Source organism: Diadema antillarum, unplaced genomic scaffold (assembly GCF_040938485.1).
Source record: "Diadema antillarum isolate AM-2024a unplaced genomic scaffold, OU_Dant_1.0 seq00000345_RagTag, whole genome shotgun sequence".
NCBI lineage: Eukaryota > Metazoa > Echinodermata > Echinoidea > Diadematoida > Diadematidae > Diadema > Diadema antillarum.
Window position 1 is genome coordinate 402,875 of NW_027271356.1, and position 22,526 is coordinate 425,400.

At 38.5% G+C, this 22,526-nt stretch overlaps 1 protein-coding gene and 1 non-coding gene across 2 annotated transcripts; one reads left to right on the forward strand and one right to left on the reverse strand.

Moving 5' to 3' along the window:
- The first annotated feature begins 418 nt into the window (after positions 1-418).
- Trnaq-uug (transfer RNA glutamine (anticodon UUG)) lies at positions 419-490 on the forward strand. Its single transcript has one exon. It is a non-coding gene; the product is annotated as a tRNA-Gln (tRNA).
- A 10,069-nt stretch (positions 491-10,559) lies between these two features.
- On the reverse strand, positions 10,560-21,435 carry LOC139730941 (ataxin-7-like protein 3). The gene is made up of 10 exons (XM_071641823.1): positions 21,318-21,435; positions 20,431-20,562; positions 19,944-20,119; positions 19,311-19,390; positions 17,071-17,142; positions 15,601-15,659; positions 14,819-14,901; positions 12,706-12,807; positions 11,306-11,448; positions 10,560-10,720 (listed from the first exon to the last, which is right to left on the reverse strand). The coding sequence occupies exons 1-10, from the start codon at positions 21,372-21,374 to the stop codon at positions 10,560-10,562; spliced, it is 1,065 nt and encodes a 354-aa protein (XP_071497924.1). The 5' UTR covers positions 21,375-21,435.
- Positions 21,436-22,526: the final 1,091 nt, after the last annotated feature.

Here is a 22,526-nt window from a genome sequence, read left to right on the forward strand (position 1 = left end):
TGGGTCGCACGCACGCACGCGCTCTGCGAAAGTCATCGCATGTTCCTGGTACGGTCAGGCAGGGGTACGGTGCATCGCAGATGCACGAGACTTGTACCTGTCCTGTGCAACTAACAGTACATTAGGTAGTGGTATTTGAGTAAGATAGTATAGCGCAGTGCACAGCAGAAGGTAGCAATGATAAAAAGACAACAACAAAAAACTGGTTGTGTGTGATTGAAAGCTGTACAAAGAAATATGGATAACACGTTATTCCAAAAATCACTAATAGATAGTTCTACCCATTGAATTTCAACTTCCACTCTCCATTTCACTCTTCGAATGAAAGCTCAAAACTGGAGACAAAATTCAGTATCTAATTATTTCGTCCAGTAATTTTGAGTACATCAATTTTTTTTCATACTCGTTCTCCAACCGTGGTCCCATGGTGTAATGGTTAGCACTCTGGACTTTGAATCCAGCGATCCGAGTTCAAGTCTCGGTGGGACCTCTTCTGTTTTGCCACATTTTAGTTTTTGTCACATTCTTCTGCTTTAGACCTTGTGTGTATAATATGTGAAGATAACAACAATCATGGACTTTGTGCAGAAACAATTTCCAAAAATTTGAATGAATACTGAGATATTCATATTTTGTTATGCTTTATGCTTGGCATGTGACAGAATTACTCATTGGAAAGTATCATATGACAAGTTCAGCGTCATCTTGAAACATAATCTCACGTACTTCACACAAAAGGTCGACATTAAAAGTAAGCAACATTTATATAGCAAGTAGATTTTTTTTTCTGACTACACAGGAAAGAGGAAAACACATGATGGAAAAAAGACACATAAAAAGAAACAATATAGGCCTAATGTACATTACTATTGTAATAAAAGGTGAGGGAGTTAACCACAATATGAAATGAATTTTATAAGATCATAATTTATGTAAAAAGACAAGATTAAATCAATGGTTCAGCAGATTATATTTAGCCCACATGTACCGAAATTCTAGAGCCACAATTTATAACCGATTGGTAATCATTCATCTTGAACCCAGGTATAATTCTGCATTACAGAATGTTCACTTAGAAAATTAAAAAAAAAAAAAAAACGGAAAGAAAAAGAATTAATTGGCACTGTAACTAAACTAGGGGCTGAAATTGAATTCATGAGATCTTGAAATTTCACAGGTCCTGGTTGATAATGATATTAGTGGCAACCCTATTTACGCAAATTGGTGACACAACATTTGCTCCTGCGACAATTGCTCCGATATTATTTTCTCTAAGGACTTAAACAATTAAAGGTACATTAAAGTTAGTGTTGTGATGGTGTTTTTGGTTTAGATTGATGTGAGGATTAGGGTAAGGGTCATGTTTGTTGGCAGAACTTATGTTTGGCTTTAATAGCATGCAGATATTACATGGGAGCAATTGTCACAGGAGCAAATTAATGTTGGGGAAACAAGCAAATTAACTGTGGACTTGGTGTCAAGCTCATAGCTCTTGATTCAATTTGTACACAATTCATATTCAAATTAATGTCTGGCCAATCATTCAGCAGCTAAAACCAATTAAACCCCTCTCCATCCACTTTGCAGAGTAACTTTGCAAATTGTTGCAAAACTACAAGTTGATGTGAAGGATAAGTTCACAATCCTATCTACTGTGGAAAAGGGGGAAATGTAGGTAGTCAAGATCTGCATGTAGGTCAACACACAATAGATATATTATAGTATCATCACCTCTACTATGAAATGCAATCATTTTGCCAATTGTGTTTCACTGTTTCATGAAAGCCTCTCATATTGTCATATTACAAAGTTTCTTGTTTTTAAATCTCAATTTTTATGAAAATTATGCCATTCTTTTTGTTTGAGTTATACTCTACATGTATTTATCTATGTATTTATCAGCATTCTAGGCCAACTTGATGTGCCAAATTAGGAATAATGTAAAAGCTAGAAGAGGATATGAAATGTCCATTTTGAATTAGACAAACCGAAAAGTGTTTGACATATTATCTGCATGATTTTGTCATTATTATAGCCTCACTACATGCTGTCTCAGTATTTCCTGTTAATTGACAAACATAATAATAATAGTAATAATAGTAATAACAATAATTATAATAATAATAATAATAATAGTAGTAATGATAATAATAATAATAATAATTATTATTATAATAATAATAATAATAATAACAATAATAATAATAATGTCAATATTGAAACTGATAACAAAACAAGATAAAAAAAACAAAACTGGAACAAAGTTCATGCTGTTTTCACCAACGGTTTATTTCTGCACACAAATTTTCGAGCGACTCCCTCTTTCTCAAGTGTTGATACAGAAAGAGCAAGAAAGAGTGAGAAAGAGCGAGTCGCTCGAAAATTTTGTGTGCAGAAATAAACCGTTGGTGAAAATAGCATGAACTTTGTTCCTTTTTTTTATCTTATTATCTCACCAACACGTGGACAACCTACTCAATATATATACATATATATATATATATATATATATATATATATATATATTTATATTTATAGATAGATATATTGTGCCAAATTCACTACGTAGAGTGCTCAAGGAGCATACTATCATTAATGATATATAGAGGATATGGTGATACAAAAGAATATCAGAGCCTATATGAAAAGATTAATTTTATTGGGGATATATTGTTATCTGCCCAGGTGTTGTCCTAGGCCTGCTCTTCCATTTCACATACAGTATGCTACTTTCCCTTCCATCCACCACATACATCAAGGTGAACTCCATTTCAGCTTCAGTTAACTTTTCTAGAAGTCAAAGAAACAGAAATAAGCAGAGAATGAATTTCAAAAATGTTCCCAAAAGTGTAATTTCACCCACAATCACATAAACAAATAAGATGAGGTAATGGAGTCATCTTACTATTAGTATGTGGCTTGTTTGTTCATAGAAATTAGGTAAGCCTTTCTTCTTGCCTGCAATTCAGTTCTTTCAGTCTCCCTCTCTGCAAAGTAAACTTCTACTTCTTCTTTTTTTTAATTCCTGATGAAAATTATGACATAATGTACGGTATCTGTTACTTCACTGTTCTGAGAAACAATTCCACAACTTTCTTTTTGTGTGTATGTAATAAACACTTCAGTACCGAGTTTGTTTGATTTTACACTACTAAGTCAAATTAAGAATAAAGACTAGAAATGTCGCTATGGCGACTGATGCCTCCGCCATAATGCATGATTCTCCCAATAGGTGTATAGTACAATGTCTTCACAATGTGTGATGACACTTTCACATAACTGGCAAAATATTGAAATGACAGGTTTGTCAGAAATATCTTGAATGTTCACTTTCCTTGAACTGGGTTTGCTATAATTGTCTAAGAGTGCAGGTACACATATTTGGGGGAATTGAGGATTTTTACTTGACTTCTGACCAACCCTTTTATAAATTTGTGCATTGAGTAATTCTCAAGGTATGAAGAAAGAGTGTAATTTCAGTACAAAATAGGTTTTTTTTTTTTCCATTTAAACCTGGCCTTTGACCCTTAACCTTTGACCTTTGACCTTCTGGCTGGAAATTTCCCAGAGAATCTCCATTAGGTAATACATGTATATATTAAGTTTTAAAACTAATAATGCAAGAATTGCATATACATGTACTAGTATATGAGGGAAATAGTAAAATTTTGAGGAGTTGACCTTGACCTTTGACCCCCTGACTATTGACCCATGACCCCTAAGTTCCCTAGATAATCTCTGCCAGTCAGTACATTCATATGTACCAAGTTCCATGAAAATACATTGAACCATTCGCAATTAAAGTGAAATTGTAACATTTTCCCCTAACCTTTGACCTTTTGACCTTTGACCTTATGACATGAAACCCTCTCTGGAGAATCTTTACCAGTAGTACATGTCTACACTAAGTTTCAAGAAAATACCTTCGGGCATTGCATAGATATGGGGGAAATAGCAACATTTATAGCATTTGACCTTGACCTTTTGACCTTTGACCTCTTGCCAATGTCACTAAAATCTACTCATCTAATTGCCCCATCATACATCATCCTTGGACCAAGTTTGGTGAAAGCTGCTTCATCCAGTTTTGAGTTATCACGTAAACAGATGAATTTTAGGATTTGACCTTGATCTTTGACCTTTGACCTCTGTCCGATTTCACTAAAAAACTAATCAATTGTCCCATCATACATCATCCTCGGAAAAAGTTTGGTGAAATTTGCTCGATCCAGTCTTGAGTTATCACGTAAACAAATACAATTTCATGATTTGACCTTGACCTTTGACCTTTGGCCTTCGGCCGATTTCACCCAAAATCTAATCAAGTAATTGCCCCATCATACTCTATACTTGGACCAAGTTTGGTAAAATTCCAGTCAATATTACTCAAGTTATCGCTTAAACGAATGCGGACGGACGTACGGACGGAAGGACAGACAACCCGAAAACATAATGCCTCCGGCACCACTTCGTGGCGGAGGCATAAAAAAAAAGAAATGTGTGTACACTATGTGTGTTGTTGTGATTGTGTGAGGGGGGAACAGGAGAGAGAATGGATAAAAGAGAAGCAATTGGGGGAGTGAAGTGAGTTGAAATTGAGTAATCATGCATGTCCATCTCTTCTTTTCCTCAAGTTAATCACAAAAGTAACTAGAAAACTGCAGGAGCTTCAAGCAAGTCAACTCTTGGGGTCTATAAACTTGAAAGGTCACACATTCTTCCTTTTTGTAGAAATGAAAAGAAGAGAGGACATTGTGCTCGATGCAGATAATTATCATGGTTGACATTACGAACAAATGAGCTGGAGGAAACAAGCATGAAACAGGGGCGGATCCAGGAATTCCGTAAAGGGGAGGCGCCTTTACAAAATTAAAGGGGGTGCACATGCCCCAACCCCCATTTTCTTCTTTTTATTTCTTTTGTTTTAACAAAAAATAAATAAAGAGGGGGTGCATGCCCGGTGCGCTCCCCTCTGGATCCGCCACTGTGAAAGCATGTGAGCTCAATAACTTGTGAGTTTCAGCCCCTTCCCTCTCTTTTTGTTTTCTAGTTTTGGCAGGGGAAACAAAATAAATACAGTGTATACAATCAAAAGTCCAAAGTAAAACCTTAAATGAAGAAGCATGGGTTTCATAAAACATATCATATAGTAGGTGGAAAACAAGATGGAAGGCAATTCATACACAACTTATTTCATGAGGTTATAGACACCACACAGGTGCTGATCCCAAAAAAATACTATGACCACATTTACACAGAAAAAGAAACAAAAATGAGGCATGCTGTATGTGTTCTTTGGTAGTTTTATTTGTCATTTCAACAAATTTCAACAAACCACATAATATTCGCATTTCATAAGTGCGTCAAAAGTGGTGGGATGTTGGCACATATGACAACAGAGTTATTTGTCATAGGTTTATGATGATATCCACACTGAATCGGCTGCAGCGATTAGACACGATTCAAATATGGGCATGGTTCATACAGAAACGAGGTGACACCATTCCAGAATAAAAGGGCTTCTATCAAACATGCGACCCTATCTGCTAAACTTACACTGGTATAGCAGTGAAGTCTTTGGAGATCACAAACAAGTAAGCATCAGGACGAGAACAAAGATCACATGTTCACAGCTTACAAGTAATCTTCCGCTTGTGAGGACTGAATAACCCATGTATAAGCCAGTTCACAGTTCCCCTTTGAGCATGAGCAGAAAACAAGGTCATTCGTACCAACAGGCATGTTGGTTTTTAAATTCACTGGGATAAGTATCTGTGATGTAATGATTATTCATATACATGTAATCCTCCTAATTGCTGCTTGGCAGCACATCCACCTGGCAGCAAAAATGGTACTGCTTATTTGGCAATATCAATAGAAAGAGATTGTTAATACATTCCATGCAAAATAAAGAAATAGATGCTTTCCCAACTGGTCTACGCAAGTTTATTCTTTGTTTGAACAGGATTGATGAATCCCATAAATTGTTACATTAAGCTTATGTATTATGCTGCTCTGAAAACGAGTGAAGTCCTAACCGACTGAGAAAAAAAGAAAGGTCATTCGGACCAATGTGCCCATGAGCTAACTCCAAACTGGCTTATTCAGTCTATGGGGCCCTGTACTACATATATTTTTTGACAGGAGCAAAATCCCTCTTTATGTCTGCGTTTCAGTTTGAACAAAACTCCATCCGCATGAGGTTTTCTAGAATATGAATGGCACCTATCAAATGTTTGATCAGGCTGACTTTGACTCTGGCAAATGAAAATGTCAAGTTTCTATTTCAGGAGCGTATTTACAAATATCTTCCTGATACCTTCACAAAAATGAATGAGGATACACACAAAATAGACCACTCATGAACTTTCTTCATGGAGGCTGTAAAACTTTACTGGCGGGACAAAAAAAAAACAGTTCAGTGAGTCACTTTCCATGTTGTAGTAGTAGTAGACATTTATAGAGCGCCTTTTCCACTGGATGCAAAGCCCTTGTATAGCAATGAAAGCAGTTTCAACACACTGGGTAGAATTTTGGGAGAAGACGAATAATTACGATGAAGCAACTGAGCAATTTTGGCATCCAAAACCCTTCATACCCGTATGGGAGTAATTATTGGTAATCTTAGGGGGGGGGGGGGGGGGTATATTTTCCTTCTATACGATCATGAAATATTTATGTCATAAGATGTTTACACATTTTTTAGCAAGTGCGGGATCATTCAAAGCCCCCACTGAAAACATATAAGTTTGAGGCAAAACACTTGGCATAATGAAGAGAAGTTGTGCTTTTCCATAAAGTTATACAGGGCACATGTCCCAGGTAACCATAAACACACACACGTACTACAAGTTATTGTGCAGTCTCACATATAGCGATAGAATACGATATTTTGTCTTGCGGTCAAAGTATTCTAGAACCTCAATACAAACTTTCTCTCTACAAGTATGACTTGTCCACCATACAAAAATGACATGACCTTCGCAACCGCACATTCTATACTGTGTATGGTTGTATCCCATGCAGTCGAGTCATATGATAAGAGAAAACATACCTACTTGTATATCTGAACATGGCACTAAATAAAAACTGTGCACTTTCTAAATACCATACTCTATTATTTTGTGGGGAGAAAAAAAGGATAGCACCATCAAAATGGCAGTGAAATTATTCTACTGATGTTGTGTGTGTTGTTGTTGTGTGTGTGTGTGTGTGTGTGTGTGTGTGTGTGTGTGTGTGTGTGTGTGTGTGTGTGTGTGTGTGTGTGTGTGCGTGTGTGTGTGTGTGTGTGTGTGTGTGTGTGTGTGCGTGTGTGTGTGTGTGTGTGCATGCACACATGTGGGTAGGTTTGTGTTTTGTCTTGTTTTATTTTTTGCCATCATTACATTGTTCTGCCATAGGCACTGCACTTTAATCCCCTAGATGCAAGCATCACATTGCCAAAGAACGAGCAGTATTGCAGGATATCTATGAGTGAGAAACAATATACTTGAATTGCCTGTGTGAGTTTAGTCATGGTGCATCATGAACTACTTTTGACATCACACACAGAAAAGACGTATTTGAGGTGGCATTTTTGTTGCATGTCTGCACAAGAATTATAAGCTGGGCAGCTGTGAAAATTTGGCTCCATGGCAATCTTATTTGAAACAATTTCCACTGCTTCTTTCAAATACTCTGTAATTGCAAATATGTCTACATTACTGTCAAATGATACCAGTATATGAAGCCTTCTGATTGCAAGTATTGTCAACTTTCCAACACACTGTAATTGACTCTCAATTTTCAACAGTGGGGGGAATAATGGTCTAGTGGTTTGTGTGGTGTACTTTTTGCAAAGGGAAGTCCACGGTTCAAGACCTGCCATGGCACATGTCCTTGAGAGAGACACTCCCATCCACAATGAGAGAGACCAACTAAAATGCTCCCACTGAAGTGGAGTGAGTTTACTGTGGATGATTGTTGGATTCCAGTGACCAGGACAGTACTAATCATGTAGAGCACTTAAACACATCCTGATGAGGTGCTTAAAATGCAATAAAAAAACATAACTACAAATCAAAATGATTAGAGCTTATCTGAATTTTACCTTCCAAATAGGTTATGAAGTACATGTGCCAAGTTTAATTCAAACTGCCTTCCATATGTGCTGGACAGGTGGTAATTTCAGGCAGGAATAGGCCCGCCTCTTTTGAAGAACACCCCACACTTTCATGCGACATACATTTGGAAATTAAGTTTACAGCATTGGTCACTGTATGCCAGCAAATGAAGATGAACACCTCTTTGTTGTAAGAACAGTAACCCTGAATATACATCACTGCTTATGATTTTGTGGTACAGACATTATATATATTGCAGCTAACATCATTTCAAGAATTCTGACAATGTCTGACAAGTAGTAAAACATTGTCAATCTTCTGATCTGTGTTGATGAACATTTTTTGTTTGTTTGTTTGTTTGTTTTTTCTGGCAGATGGTTAGCAGGTTTAGATTTAGAATAGTAATTTCCTATTGATATGTCTTCTGGAAGATACACACATATTGATGTGTTATTCCCCATTGTTTTCACTACACTTTAGGGCTTTCACTACTCAGTTCCTTTTCACATTCTGAGAATGCTTGGGTCATCATCAGGACACATTACATTAAAGGTAGTAGTCTCATTCTCAGTAGCCAGGACAACAATCTATACACTTACATCCGTAAAAAGTGGAATTGCTGGATAGCTATTCGACATCACCAAACCTTACCCATAAGGTAACATGGGACAGGAATTACTTTTAAATTCATAGCCATGTACTGTGTCAAATAAAACTTTCGCTTCACATGATGATCTCACACCTATACACCTGTATTCTAAAAGATGGAGTGAACTTCCAGTGATTCATATCCATCACAAGGTTTTAAGTCTGGAACACTGTCAGCTGCATCAAAATCATACACAAGAATTTTTTTTTTTTAAAGTAAACAAAAAAAGACGAAAAAATGGTTTGGGGATGAAGTGCATTCATGACAGGCAAAACATTTAAAGAATTATGTATCATTCAAATAATACAGTACCAAAATGATGATGTCACAGTCTTTGTTATAGCCTGGGTTGGAACCAGGTGCGAGCATCGGTAGCAACAATAGTGTTCACAGACCGAACCACGTGAGGTTGTTTAGAGTGAGTTTCCATGGCGATGAATGGCTCTGACATCATGCTTTGGTACTCTACAAAGAAGTTTTCAAGGGAGCATTCATGTGCATTGGTTTTAACCTTCAAATCATTTCCGACTTTTTTTCTTCACAACATGCAAAGTTAGTTAGTATTCTATCTACAGCAACTGCAGCACTGATTATGAGCCTGTTTATTTATTACACGTATTATCATCACGGTAGAAGAGCGTGGAAATAGACAACAGAATGGAATAGCATCAGGAATTATTAATTGTTTCTTTACTTCCATGACATGATAACAAGAAGGGGGAATATTCTATGCTATCGCATAAACACACTCATTTGTTATTATGCTGTACGCCTGATTCTGGTGATCATGCTAACCAGGCATCCCAGAATATTTTTTTCAGAGCATCACACACATTTCTGAGTTTCAATCTTCCAAACTAAGAACATCAGAATTGACCCACAAAGGTCAACAGAATAAAGTCTTTATTCCTGTCACTTTGTCTTCTTAACAAAATAATATCAAAACAAGTCCAACACCATATAACATGTCTTACACTGATTCCTGCACTGGACACTTCCCGGGAAACACATAAGCTGGCTGGACTCTTGCTGAACATGACGAAACAAACCTTCAAACCATACCTAGCCTCTTGAGGAGCTACATCTGAGCCATTACTTATGTGGCTGCATGCAGATCAAGAATCACCCACCCTGGACACTTCCTAGGGAACAAGCTAAGCTGGCTCAAAACTTGGTGAACATGACACAACAAACCTTCAAACCATAACTACAGCTGTAGCCTCTTACGCGACTACATCGGAGCCATCTGTTCAGCGGCTGCATGCAGCCCAAGAACCACCCACCCTGGCTTACTCTGCCACTCTCTCTTCCCAATATGGGAATGCCTCTTGCACCAGCAGCAGTGAGTGTATCGCAACCTCCTACTGTACCTGAATAGGTAATTCCTTTTTAGCTGCCCTTCAAAGAATACTATGTATACTTGCATATCCTGCAACTGGTCTTTCAGCAAAACCTGACATTCACAACATAATTTGCTTGTTAATGATGTGCTTACTGAGGTAATCCTCCAACACTTAACTCATAGCTTGCTGAAGTGGCACTTTGCACCACTGACAATAATGCATCTCCAAGACAACATTCATATGGCACGCCCAGCACGGGAAGAGTCAAGGACATCTCTTTCCTCGTGTCTTCTCTTCTTTCTACACCTTCATCCACCTCGTCTCTCACTATCTCTCTCTTTCTCTCTCTCTCTCTTTCTCCTGCAAGCTTCTTGGAAGAATATCATTGTCTCATGGAAGCAAGTAACTTGTTACCAACTTCAAACATAACTTTAGGAACAGCCTGCTCTCTGCAGACACCTTTTGTCAGTCTACAACATCGTATTGCAGAGTTGCAGCAGAAGCAGCAGGCACAGAACCACTGCTTGTCTGCGACTGAGATGAGGGAGGGCGCTGTTTACTCTTCTTGCGGTGGGTCAGCTTGGTTGGTTTTTTCCGTTTCTTGGATGCTTGGCCATCATTGGAATCTAGCACAGAACATGGCACAATATGTAGATATATTTCCTTTTTTTTAATGGTAAGAACAGCATGGAACAGAGTAGACGAAAACAACATTCTGGAATTTGAGTCTTCAGCAGATTTAGATAAAGATGTGGGCTTAGATGTACAAAGCCGTGCTTTAATTGACAGTTGTAAGAGCTACCCAAGGTCATTCCCAGTGGTGGATCCAGAGGGGGGCGCAACCGGTGCACACCCCCCCCCCCCTTTATTTTTCGTTGAAAAGAAAAGAAATTAAAAGAAAAAAAGAAATGAAACCCAGAAGTGGCACCAGAAATATCAGTTCCCCCCCCCCCCCCCCCCTTTTACAGAATTCCTGGATCCGCCCCTGATTCCATCAACACTGGCATCACAGGTAGGAAAACAGCTTTTGTCTATCAGTTTATTCTATTGATAATCTCTTTGAAAGATGCACTAAGCTGTTCACATCCAATATGAATCATCTTCTTATGTACACATTATTAAGAAACAACTTTTCCAGATGGTCTATCTAGATCTGATCATAAAATTTGTCTCTTGGTAGACCCACTGACATGGTTGGGTATGGCTCTTACTTGTGGTGGACGTGGACTCCGCTGGCGATGGGTTGCTGATGGCATCCCACTGCTGCAGTCTGTTTAACCTCTCTCTCAGGGCCTGGCCGTCTCCATCCTCGTACGTGTCGATGTCAATCTCGTCCGTCTCTAAGACCCCCGTTCTGTGGTGGGTGGCAAGAGAAGACGAGGGGAATGGGCTGCATTACTCTTCAACTTCACGTCCAGAAATCCATGGTTTCTCATCAATCATCAATAAAAAAGCGAGTGACTGCAAATGCTGATAACAAGTCCGATAGTTGTGAAGAGTGAACAATTATCACAAGACCTTTGTCCCTCTGCTCAAAAAGTCTTGGAACCCACCTATCAGGTCTTGCTATGGAATACCCTTACTTCATTCAAAATCATTTTCCTTTGAAAGAGACACAGCAGAGGTCTAATTCAGGGGGTATTAAAGGTATGGTACAGTATTGGTGGAGATGAGAATTGGGCTTTTAACTTTTTGCCAGATACCAAGAAAACACTTATGATATAGTACAGAGCATACAATATCAAAAGGAATTCAAAGTTTATTTGATGAAAATCGGGTTTGGAATGACTGAAACATCAAAAAACAAAGTAAAACAAAGCGATCGCAATAAAGTGTGGGTCCCACACTTTATTAGAATCGCTCTTTTTTGGATATCTCAGCCATTTCAAAACCAATTTTCATCAAATAAATGTTGAATTCCTCATAGAATTACATGCTCTTTTATATTTCACAAGAGGTTTCTCCTTATTTCACCAAAAAATGTTAGAAACCTGAAATTAGGTCTCAACCACAACTGTACGATCCCTTTAAAGGATAGTGATTGGGAAGGGGAGAAGCAGATAGGAAGCTCACATTGGGGGGCTGGCATGTGGACTTAGCCCCTACCTCCTGGTGAGCCCATTCTCTTGCCAGTATATTATGCTTAATCATCAGCCAGCTTTCGAAGGGTCATCCAACCATACCCAGAGTCCAAGATGATTGCATATGGATCTTAAATTAAAATGAGGTTGCTGCTTCAATTAGGAAAGTTTGCCATTTATTTACCACAAGTTTTTACTAGACACTCTGGCCCTTTCTAGAATTCTCAACCCTGTCTTTCTTGAAGTATTGGCAATGGAGGGGGGGGGGGGGATAAATCAAATCATGATCAAATCTTATCAATCAGTACAACCCATTATCAGTGGCACACATTAAACTAGGTGAATGATAATCTTGAACATTGAAAAGGTACGAGTTCCAGTTTGCATTGTTATATTTTGATGAGTTGGATGCATCAGTGTATATTCTTTGGTCCAATCCCACATGACTGGCATCTGTGAGTTGAATGGCTATTGAGGAAGAAGCTAACAAATTAAGATACTCCCAAGCTTTCTTCCGTAGTCTAGCTCACCCATCTCCTTTATGTCTCAGTCTCTCTTCCGTCTCCAAACCAAGAAGAAATCTCCTCACGTTTTGTCTCTGTTCATCGGTGTGCTGTGGACACCTCAAGGTTCTGGCCAGGAAAGACACACACAAACAGAGTTAAAACAAGGACTTAGAAATAATAAGATAATCCTGGGGTTCTGTGAATGAGGACTGCACTAAAGAGTGTCATTATTGGAAATAAAATGAAACGTCAGGGTATGCAATGACTCTGGATTTGTGCAAAGGCGATACCAAAACAGGGTCAAAATAAGAAATGTAAAAGGCATCATAACACACGACACAGAAAGGGGGACACAAAACAGGTCCATATTGTGAAGAACAGAAAAGACAAAGGACTAAACAACAGAATGACAACTCCATACTATAACTTCTTCATGTGTTTATACCTTGGTGGATATTGTTCATCACTTTTCCACCATCTTGTTCTATCAATATGATATCCCCTTCTTAAAAGGTTTGCAGTACCAGTATGTCTAATTACCTTTTATATTCTGTGATGCTATAAATGTTTACATGACATCATGCAAATACTTAAAAGCTGATGAGTACTTGGTAGTAAATATGACATCATGCAGGCCTGACATGAGTGTCAATATCAATCAGATTATTGTTTGGTTCTCCTATACTGCTATACAAGGAAAGAACTGTCCCGGTTTCCCAGGAGTGAAAGACATGCTTCTACTGAAGGTGATCAGATTATTGCAAATTCCTTGGAGCTGGTGACAAAAGAGTTGATTTTCAAGGGCATAGACAGCCACAGCCACTAACCCTTCCACCTGCCAATTCCAGCCCAAAGTTTTGATGCAATTAAAGCTCAAAAGAAAAGAAAACTAGAAATGTCGCTAAGGCGACTGGTATGCCTCCGCCATAATGCATGATTCTCCTAATAGGTCTATAGTACATGTGGACAATGTGTGATTACTTTTTCACAAAATTGGCAAAATATTAAAATGACAAGTTTGTCACAAATGTGTTGAATGTTCACCTTCCTTGACCTAGGTTTAATTGGATGAATAGGAGAGCATGCATTTGGGGATTTAAAGGACTTTAACTTGACTTTGACCCATTCATAAGTTTATGCATTGAGTAATTTTCAAGGTATGGAGAAAAAGTGCAATTTTTGTATTGAGAAGTACACTGTTACCATTTTCATCTGGCCTTTGACCCTAAAATTCATAGGATAATCACTGTCAGGCAGAACATGCATAAGTATGTAGAAAGTTTCAAGATAACTTGAGCCACTTCCGAGATATGGAGGAAAAAGTTAGTTCAGCACTTTCCCTTGATCTTTGACCTTTTGACCTTCGAGGCAAAAAAAAAAAAGAGAGAAAAAAAAGAAAGTTTCAAGAGAATCTCTATTAGGTTATACATGCATACACCAAGGGGAAAAAAAATAATCCTGCTGGCATTGCATAAATGAGGGAAATAGTAAAATTTTGAAGTGTTGCCCTTGACCTTTGACCCCTGACCTTTGACCCATGACCCCTAAATTCTCTAGATAATCACTGCCAGTCAGTACAGGTATATATATACTATGTTCCATGAAGATACCTTGAACTTCCATGAAGTTACAGAGTAAAAAGTGAAGTTTTAATGTATTTACGTGACCTTTTGACCTTTGACCTTTGACCTTTGACCTCATGATTCCAAACTTTCACCAGAGAATCTTAATTGGGTAATACATGTATACATTAAGTTTCAAGAAAATATCTTCAGGCATTGCATAGATATGGTGGAAATAGTGAAATTTTACATATTTGACCTTGAACTTTTGACCTTTGACCTTGAGCATCTGCACCCAAAAGTTGATAGGCACAACTTCACCCCCTAATACATATACATGCCACGTTTCATCAGGATACCTCAAAACGTTTTTTAGTTACACTGTCCACAAAATTCATTACGGACGGACGGAAGGACGGACAGACGGACAGAAGGACAGACGGACAGAAGGACAGACGGACGGACGGAAGGACGGACGGACAAACCGAAAACATAATGCCTCCGGCACCACTTCGTGGCGGAGGCATAAAAACAAGGAAAGGAGAATCTGAGGAGAAAAGGGAGTCTCTCCTTACTTTGTGCACATTTTCTTGGTATGTTCTGATATGACGCCGCATGTTGACATCAGTACCCGCTTCCTATCTTCCAGAGACATGGCCTGGGCAAGTGTAAACAGAGATGACAGTAATTAATATGTGTGATGATTACTTGTTCAAATTAACAATACAGAGATATAATATGACCTATGACATATGAATACCTAGGAGAGGTATCCATAATTTGCAGTGCAAAGGTGATCATCAATAAATGAACATTAAGTTTTGCAGATATAAAGAGATTTGCACATGCACTGTGCGACAGCATTCTTCATAAGAATGAGTCATACTTCACTTTTGTCTCACTTTTGATTAACAACAATTTTTTTTTTTTTGACACCATGTGATTATCGATTATTTTTTCCACATCATCGCAAATTACCTATCAGCACACTAATGTTTCTTTTTTCCAGTTTGACTGGACAGGAAAGATACATCAAAGTAAGAAGGAAATCCTGGCTAATTTCTTGTGTCACTGCCAAATGTCAAAAGGGCAAGATTAGCATGTTCTGACTTTGAGTGATGCCATAATGTAAGCATGTGATTTTTAGTGAGAATCAAAAGGCCCGCCTACAGTGAGTGTGCACTTTGTGCCTCAGAGTAATAACAAGAGTTCATATCAACAAATTATAGCAGCAGTTGGACGACCTGTTCTTTTGTTCTCATCAAACAAAAATGAACAAAGATGAAATGTTTTCAGTCTCCTTTCCTCCATTTGGCCCAGAATCAAAATGCAAACAATGCACATACGTTCGACTCACCTTAAATACTGCCACACTGCTTTCTGAGTTGACACTCCCCACAGCCAATTCAGCCATATCTAAATGGAGTCAAATTGTTAGCGACACTATGACTATTCACTCCAATATGACAGATTACTAAGTTTATCATTAGTGCTTCTTTCTGCAAGTTGATTACAACATTAAAGGACAAGTTCACCGTCATATACATGTGGATCGAGTGAATGCAGCAATATTAGTGGAACAAATCAGTGAGAGTTTGGGGAAAATCCGACAATCCATTCAAAAGTTATGAATTTTTAAAGTTTCTGTGCAATCCCTCCTGGATGAGAAGACTACTACAGTGTATGATGTCACATGCGTACAACAATATCAGGAAAATAAAAAGAGAATTTCACAAAACTTCACTTTTTTGATAAAGTGCATATTTCTTCGACTTGTTACTGACGTATGCTAAGAGTAATATTATTCTCCCTGCCTTCTGAAAGAGAGAAGTCGAGTGTTCTTTTATTATGCGAGAAAAGTGAAAATATGTTAAATTTTCTTTATTCTTTTATTACATCATTGTACACATGTGACATCACAATCTATAGTAGTCTTCTCATCCAGCCGTGACTGAGCAGAAAGTTAAAAAATTCATAACTTTTGAATGCATTGTCCGATTTTCCTCAAACTCTCACTGATGTGTTCTACTAATATTACTGCATTCACTCAACCCACATGTCTATGAAGGTGAACTTGTCCTTTAAAAGTATGGAGTGCATGAATAATCGTACATCAATACTGCAAGATATAACTACACACAAATACAGAACGAGAAACACATCATCTTGGTTGCATATGATGTACATTGTGCATTTTGCACTGAAGACACACAGCATGTTCTGATTCTTCTGTAATTCCACCAAACATTTAAAAGTGCTGAATAGTTTACAAAATGCCTTCAACATTTATTTTAACTACAATTATTTGATGTATGCTGTATCTATTAGGAAAGGAACTGAAAATGAAATTTAGTTAATAGAAGTACAGTACTAGATATATTAAATTTCCTGCAAAGTCACACAAATATTCTTATGATAACTTGAACATCAGTATATAATCTTTACCTGCAATATATGGGCTACACAACATAGTATTCAATGTTGTTTCTCTCTGATGTCACTCACATAGAACTCTAAACCCAGTTTAATTAGCCCAGACTGTTAAAGATGTGGTTTGCAACCACAAGGACGGACTTATAAAAGCAAGAAATTAAGCACAGGGGAGAAGGTTAAAGTGTGAGTTTTCTCTCATTTGTATATAGGGAGATAAATTAAAGAAAACTCACACCTCAAGGATGGACTTCCTTTGACTTTGATGATAGTGTGGGAAAATAATATCATTAATAATCATCAACTTTAGCACAGGCATGAGAAAATATGATAGCAGCAATAAACAAGTAGATGATATTTGTTGTTACAAGTTGCACACACAGATGATATATCTCACCGCCCTTCAACTTGGACTTGCTTCTCCTTGGCGAGTTGTTTCCTAGTTTGTCCTTTCTTGTACGTTTTGAACCTAAGACACATAAACCAAAAATATGAGACAAACAGTGCTAGACTTCATATCTCCACATCAATGTTCATATCACTTGAAGCATAGTTAACACTCAAATTATTGCATGTTTTAACAAGGAAAAGTAGAAATTACGCGGTGCGTAACATATGTCCCCGCCGGAAGTAGCATTTTGTAACAAAATGTGCAATATAGGTAAAAAATCAAGGTCAAAGGTCAAAGAAGTCAAAGGTCAAAATTCTGTGTAGAAGTTTTGAAGCCCTCACCTAGTGCCATCACATAAAGCAAATGGAATCGAAATTGGGTTAGAAATGGCGAAGGAGTAGCATTTTGTAGCCAATGTACAATATAGCTCAAAAATCAAGGTCAAAGGTCAAAGAAGACAAAGGTCAAAATTCTGTGTAGAAGTTTTGAAGCCCTCACCTAGTGCTATCACATAAAGCAAACGGAATCGAAATCGGGTTAGAAATGGCGAAGGAGTAGCATTCTGTAGCAAAATGCACAATATAGGTCAAAAATCAAGGTCAAAGGTCAAAGAAGTCAAAGGTCAAAATTCTGTGTAGAAGTTTTGAAGCCCTCAACTAGTGCCATCATATAAAGCAAACGGAATCGAAATCGGGTTAAAAATGGCGAAGGAGTAGCATTTCGTAGCAAAATGTACAATATAGGTCAAAAATCAAGGTCAAAGGTCAAAGAAGTCAAAGGTCAAAATTCTGTGTAGAAGTTTTGAAGCCCTCACCTAGTGCCATCACATAAAGCAAACGGAATCAAAATCGGGTTAGAAATGGCGAAGGAGTAGCATTTTGTAGCAAAATGTACAATATAGGTCAAAAAATCAAGGTCAAAGGTCAAAGAAGTCAAAGGTCAAAATTCTGTGTAGAAGTTTTGAAGCCCTCACCTAGTGCCATCACATAAAGCAAACGGAATCGAAATCGGGTTAGAAATGGCGAAGGAGTAGCATTTTGTAGCAAAATGTACAATATAGGTCAAAGGTCAAGGTCAAAGGTCACGACTGAAATTCTGCGTAGAAGTTTCAAAGCTCCCATGTAGTGCTATCATATAAAGCAAACAGAATCAAAATTGGCTCATAAATGACAGAGAAGTAGCAAATTGAAGATTTTGATCACACACGGACGCACACACGGACACACGGACACACGGACGGACGGACGGACACACGGACGGACGGACGGACACACGGACGGACGGACACACGGACGGACGGACACACGGACACACACACGTACGGAGCCCGTTTCATAGTCCCCTGCTCGAACTCGTTCGGCGGGGACAATAAATAAGCCTACCTGTTATGGTTTGGATTTGAAATGATATCATGGGTGTTTAATATTTCTTGCAGGAACCTGTCCACCCAATGAGCCCAGTGAAGATATTAACGGATAACCCGTTGAGGATGAGTCCCCAGTATACTCAGGCAAGTGTCTACAAGAAATGCGTGTTGTAGCAAAATCAGCCCGTCCTCAACAGGTTCAGACAAGGATGTCAACCTTGGAAAACAGCATTGCAGTATTCCGAGGCCTGAAAAGCTATATTTTTGGTGGAAAAACAGTATTTCTACCCTTTTTGTCACGTCACGCTGAAATTACAGCTCATATATCTTGAGATTTGTTACCAAAATGAGTGTTGACAGGATGTTGCTTACTTTAATGAAAAAAGAAAGAAAGAAAAAAAAAGCTTATGTCTCTACAAGAAGCTATATCTTTTGGAGGAGTAAGAATAGAAAATACCTGTGCTCACAAAATGTAGATCGTGATACAGGCACCATGGTTCATTCAATGACGCTAAAGTTTCAATGTATACACTTATTTTTTTTTTAGAATGCATTACTTATTCTTTATTCTGCAACAAGCTTTTTGATACACTGTACTGACGACCTGATATTCAATCTGAAGATGAGCATACATCATCCATGTATTATTTTTTTTTTCTGCTTCCTTTGCCCTAAGTCTTTTCTATGATATTCCACTTACTTCAAACATGACTTACCTGGCTCGATTACATTAAAAACAAAATAAAAATCTGTTTAAATGCTCTCGTAGCTAACTTCCATTATGAGTGCTAACAACTACAGAACCAATAAACATTACCTTCTGACACATTCAAAGCTGACAGTCAGGCAGACTGTACTGACCTCCATCTGGCCAACTCACCTTTGACCGTGTAGGGCCAGTCAACATCCCTGTCATCGTCCTCATCGCTGTCAAGCTTTGCCGTGTTTGCTATTGCTATCCTGCAAAGTTCAACCAGTGGAGTGAGATAACAAGTCATGAAAAAATCTGACCTCCTGGTAAGGTCACTATAAATTGCAAGAGACGCTTCCCAATAATCTGTTTAACCTCAGACGACATTGCCTCTGCCAGTTTTTTTGATAATTCTTATTCCTTACATTGCCATGTTCTCAAATTAGCCAAGCTAATGGCATGCTATCTCACTGATCACCAATGCAGCCATTTACCTCAGCGCAATCTCTTCAGCCATCTGCAGAAATATCCTGAATCAAACTAAACAGGGATCAATCACATTTAAGCAAATTATTGACTTCTAAGCTTAATCCTACGATATCAGTACATCACAATAGTCTTTGAGTGGGACTATTGCATTGTTACACCTATTTGGATTTGGATTTTATTACACTGTGGCCAAGATAGGGGAGGGGTGAGCAAACCAAATACCTGGTACCTAAGATACAATAGCTTGGCAAGTTCTGACCAAGAATACAGAGATATAGAGGGTTACTCCACTTTGTCCAGGAACATGGGAGTTCCTGATTATGTTGCTTTTACCGTTTGCTTGCCAGTCTGCTGCTGTTTCTTCCCATTCCCATACACTTCTCAAGGTGTGGGGCGAATCTGCTCGCTGCCAGATTCCGGTGACAGTTTGGACAGACACACTCTAGATGCTTCTTAATCAGGGGCTGTCCAAAGACATCTAGTCCAGGTTGGTCCACAATCTCATACTCCTGAAAAAAAGGTAATCATGTGAGGAGATGATAGGAGGGGCAAAGGGGGGAGGGGATAGGAGACAGGGTTTGGAAGAGTTCAGGGAGAAATCTCATTAGCGCAGCAACAAACAAACCAATCTGCCGATGTAGCATAAGAAGTTCAAGGAAATTACATTATGGAATAGACTGAAGAAGCTTCTGAATGAGGGAAAATTCATGAATGCAGTGCAAATATATGAAAAAAACCTGCATTCATTTGGATAATATAATTAGAAAAATTCTTAGATTTTACAAGAGCTCCAGAGAAGACAGGCATTATAATACTGTACCTGCTGTGCCTCTTCAGTCATGTCATCCATGATCATTAGTCCCAGCTTCACTGAACGATGAACGTCAAAGCACAGTCCTAGTGTCATTTCATCAATCAGCTCAGTCCAGAGTTCCTCTGCCAGTTCCTGCTCCTACAGTTAATGGGTAGCAGTGGAAGCAAATTTTGTAACACACTTTCCGGTCTTCACATACAATACTAGGGTCAAAGGGATCCACAGCATCATGGTTAGAACATCTAGGCTATTTAGCACTTTTTCCTTTCTGAAATGTTAGTGTATACATGAAATGCAAAACTACTCTAAATTTCACATTTTAATGACTACAAGTCAAAGTTTTTTCAGTTGGTTATGTCAAGTTACTTGCCTAAAAATGTCTTTTTTTAGAGGTTTTGAGCAAATTAGCGCAGTTATTTATTCATTTTTGTAAGTTACATTCTACATGATAGACAGACAGCGTGTCTTTCTGTTCTTTCTAAGTAACGTATCTACACAAATCAGGGCTTTTGCAAACTGCGTTTAGCAACCCCATACACATTACGCCATGCGTATTTGACTATGGGGCTGCTGGTCGCAGTTAAGGCTTTTGCCAACTGTATAGACATCACCAAGAGTACTAAGACCAAGTGAGATACATCATCCATGGACTGGTCTATATAAACTAGCTTAGATTATGGCATAGCCATAGATAGGGTCTAGCCTAGCCCGACCAGACGCTGTGCGAAGCACAGCGACTGGGCTGTGTATAGTTAGGTCTAGCCATGCCTTTCATAAAAAAAAAAAAAAAGATATGTAAATGTGCGCATTATTTGACAAAACACACAAAGCTATACGTGGGACTACGTAGAAGATTGCCTTCGAGGTTTGGAACTGAATCATTCATAGTCTACCTCTTCATCGGGTTCGTATTGCCCAGTATCTGCAAAAGTCAGCAACCGAGGTTCCATGCTCCCTTGTGTTGGAAATCCCTCAAAGTAATTGTTTTCTTGGTCTGGTGGTCAGCGCCCTTAAAGCTAATGAGAATTAAGCTGACGTCGTTGCCGTATTTCCGTGCACTGTATACTCAGCTCAGTAAACGGCTAGGCTGCCGTTAGCACATCAAGCTATTACACACACAGCTGGTACTGGGGATCCCTCATCAGTGGTGATCCAGCAAAAGCACTGCATGCACAATAAGCATGGGCCACAGGTTGCGCAGGTACTAGCAGGTTTCGGGCTGCGACGGGATGGGACGGATCTCCCGCATGCGGGGAAGACATACAGTTTCAATGCCTCTCCTCCCCAGCGCCAGTCATATATGATGTATATATATTTTTTCACACATTCTGGTAACCAAACACAAACAAAAACAAAACTTTTCATACAAAATATTGACATCATATGCTATACCGTACCCCACATCACAAACTAGTAATAGGCCTACTAGTCTGTGGTATCTCCCTCTCCCATACATAGACATTGTTTCAACAATCTTTTCAAAAATCGTTTTCACTATGAAAAACAAACCAAAACAAAACAAAAATAAAAACAAAAAGCTACATTATCTTTGAAATAGGATTGTTCTGCATCCACGCCGGTTTGATGGGCTTTTTTATCAGGCATCTTGACATCATGTGAATGTTTACTGACATTAATTTTGGCAGCCAGATCATTTACTTGTTTTCTCTTTGTTTTTCTTCAGAAGTCCAGAAGCAACATGAAGCTGCAGAAGGGTAGCACTAACCACATTTTGTTTTTGTTTTTGTTTTCCTGCTGCCTCTCAAGTTCTCCATTCAGAAATGAAATATTTCGTGCTCAACCGGCGCCATTGCAATTCAATGCACACAGTGTTCTCCCAACTTTATACTGATACCAAAAACCGGACATGAAATAAGGAAGTTCGTTGTATTAATATCATGTCACATTCATCACAGTTGAGGAAGATAGGCCTGTATACAATGTACACCCCTGTGAGCGAAATACTAGTAACTAGGCCTACTAGTAAGTATTCCCTTCACATTTTTGAACTAAAAAAAAAAAGTACCATAAACACTCACGAATAACGCGCACCCTGACACTGGACATCGAACACTAAAAACAAACAAACAAACAAACAAACA

Coding starts and splice junctions, on each gene's coding strand:
- LOC139730941 (XM_071641823.1), bottom strand. CDS start 21,374: ATGGAACCTCGGTTGCTGACTTTTGCAGATACTGGGCAATACGAACCC. Junction 19,391..19,943: donor AGCAGACTGGCAAGCAAACG/GTAAAAGCAACA, acceptor TGAACTTTGCAG/GATAGCAATAGCAAACACGG. Junction 10,721..11,305: donor GGAGTCCACGTCCACCACAA/GTAAGAGCCATA, acceptor GTTCTGTGCTAG/ATTCCAATGATGGCCAAGCA.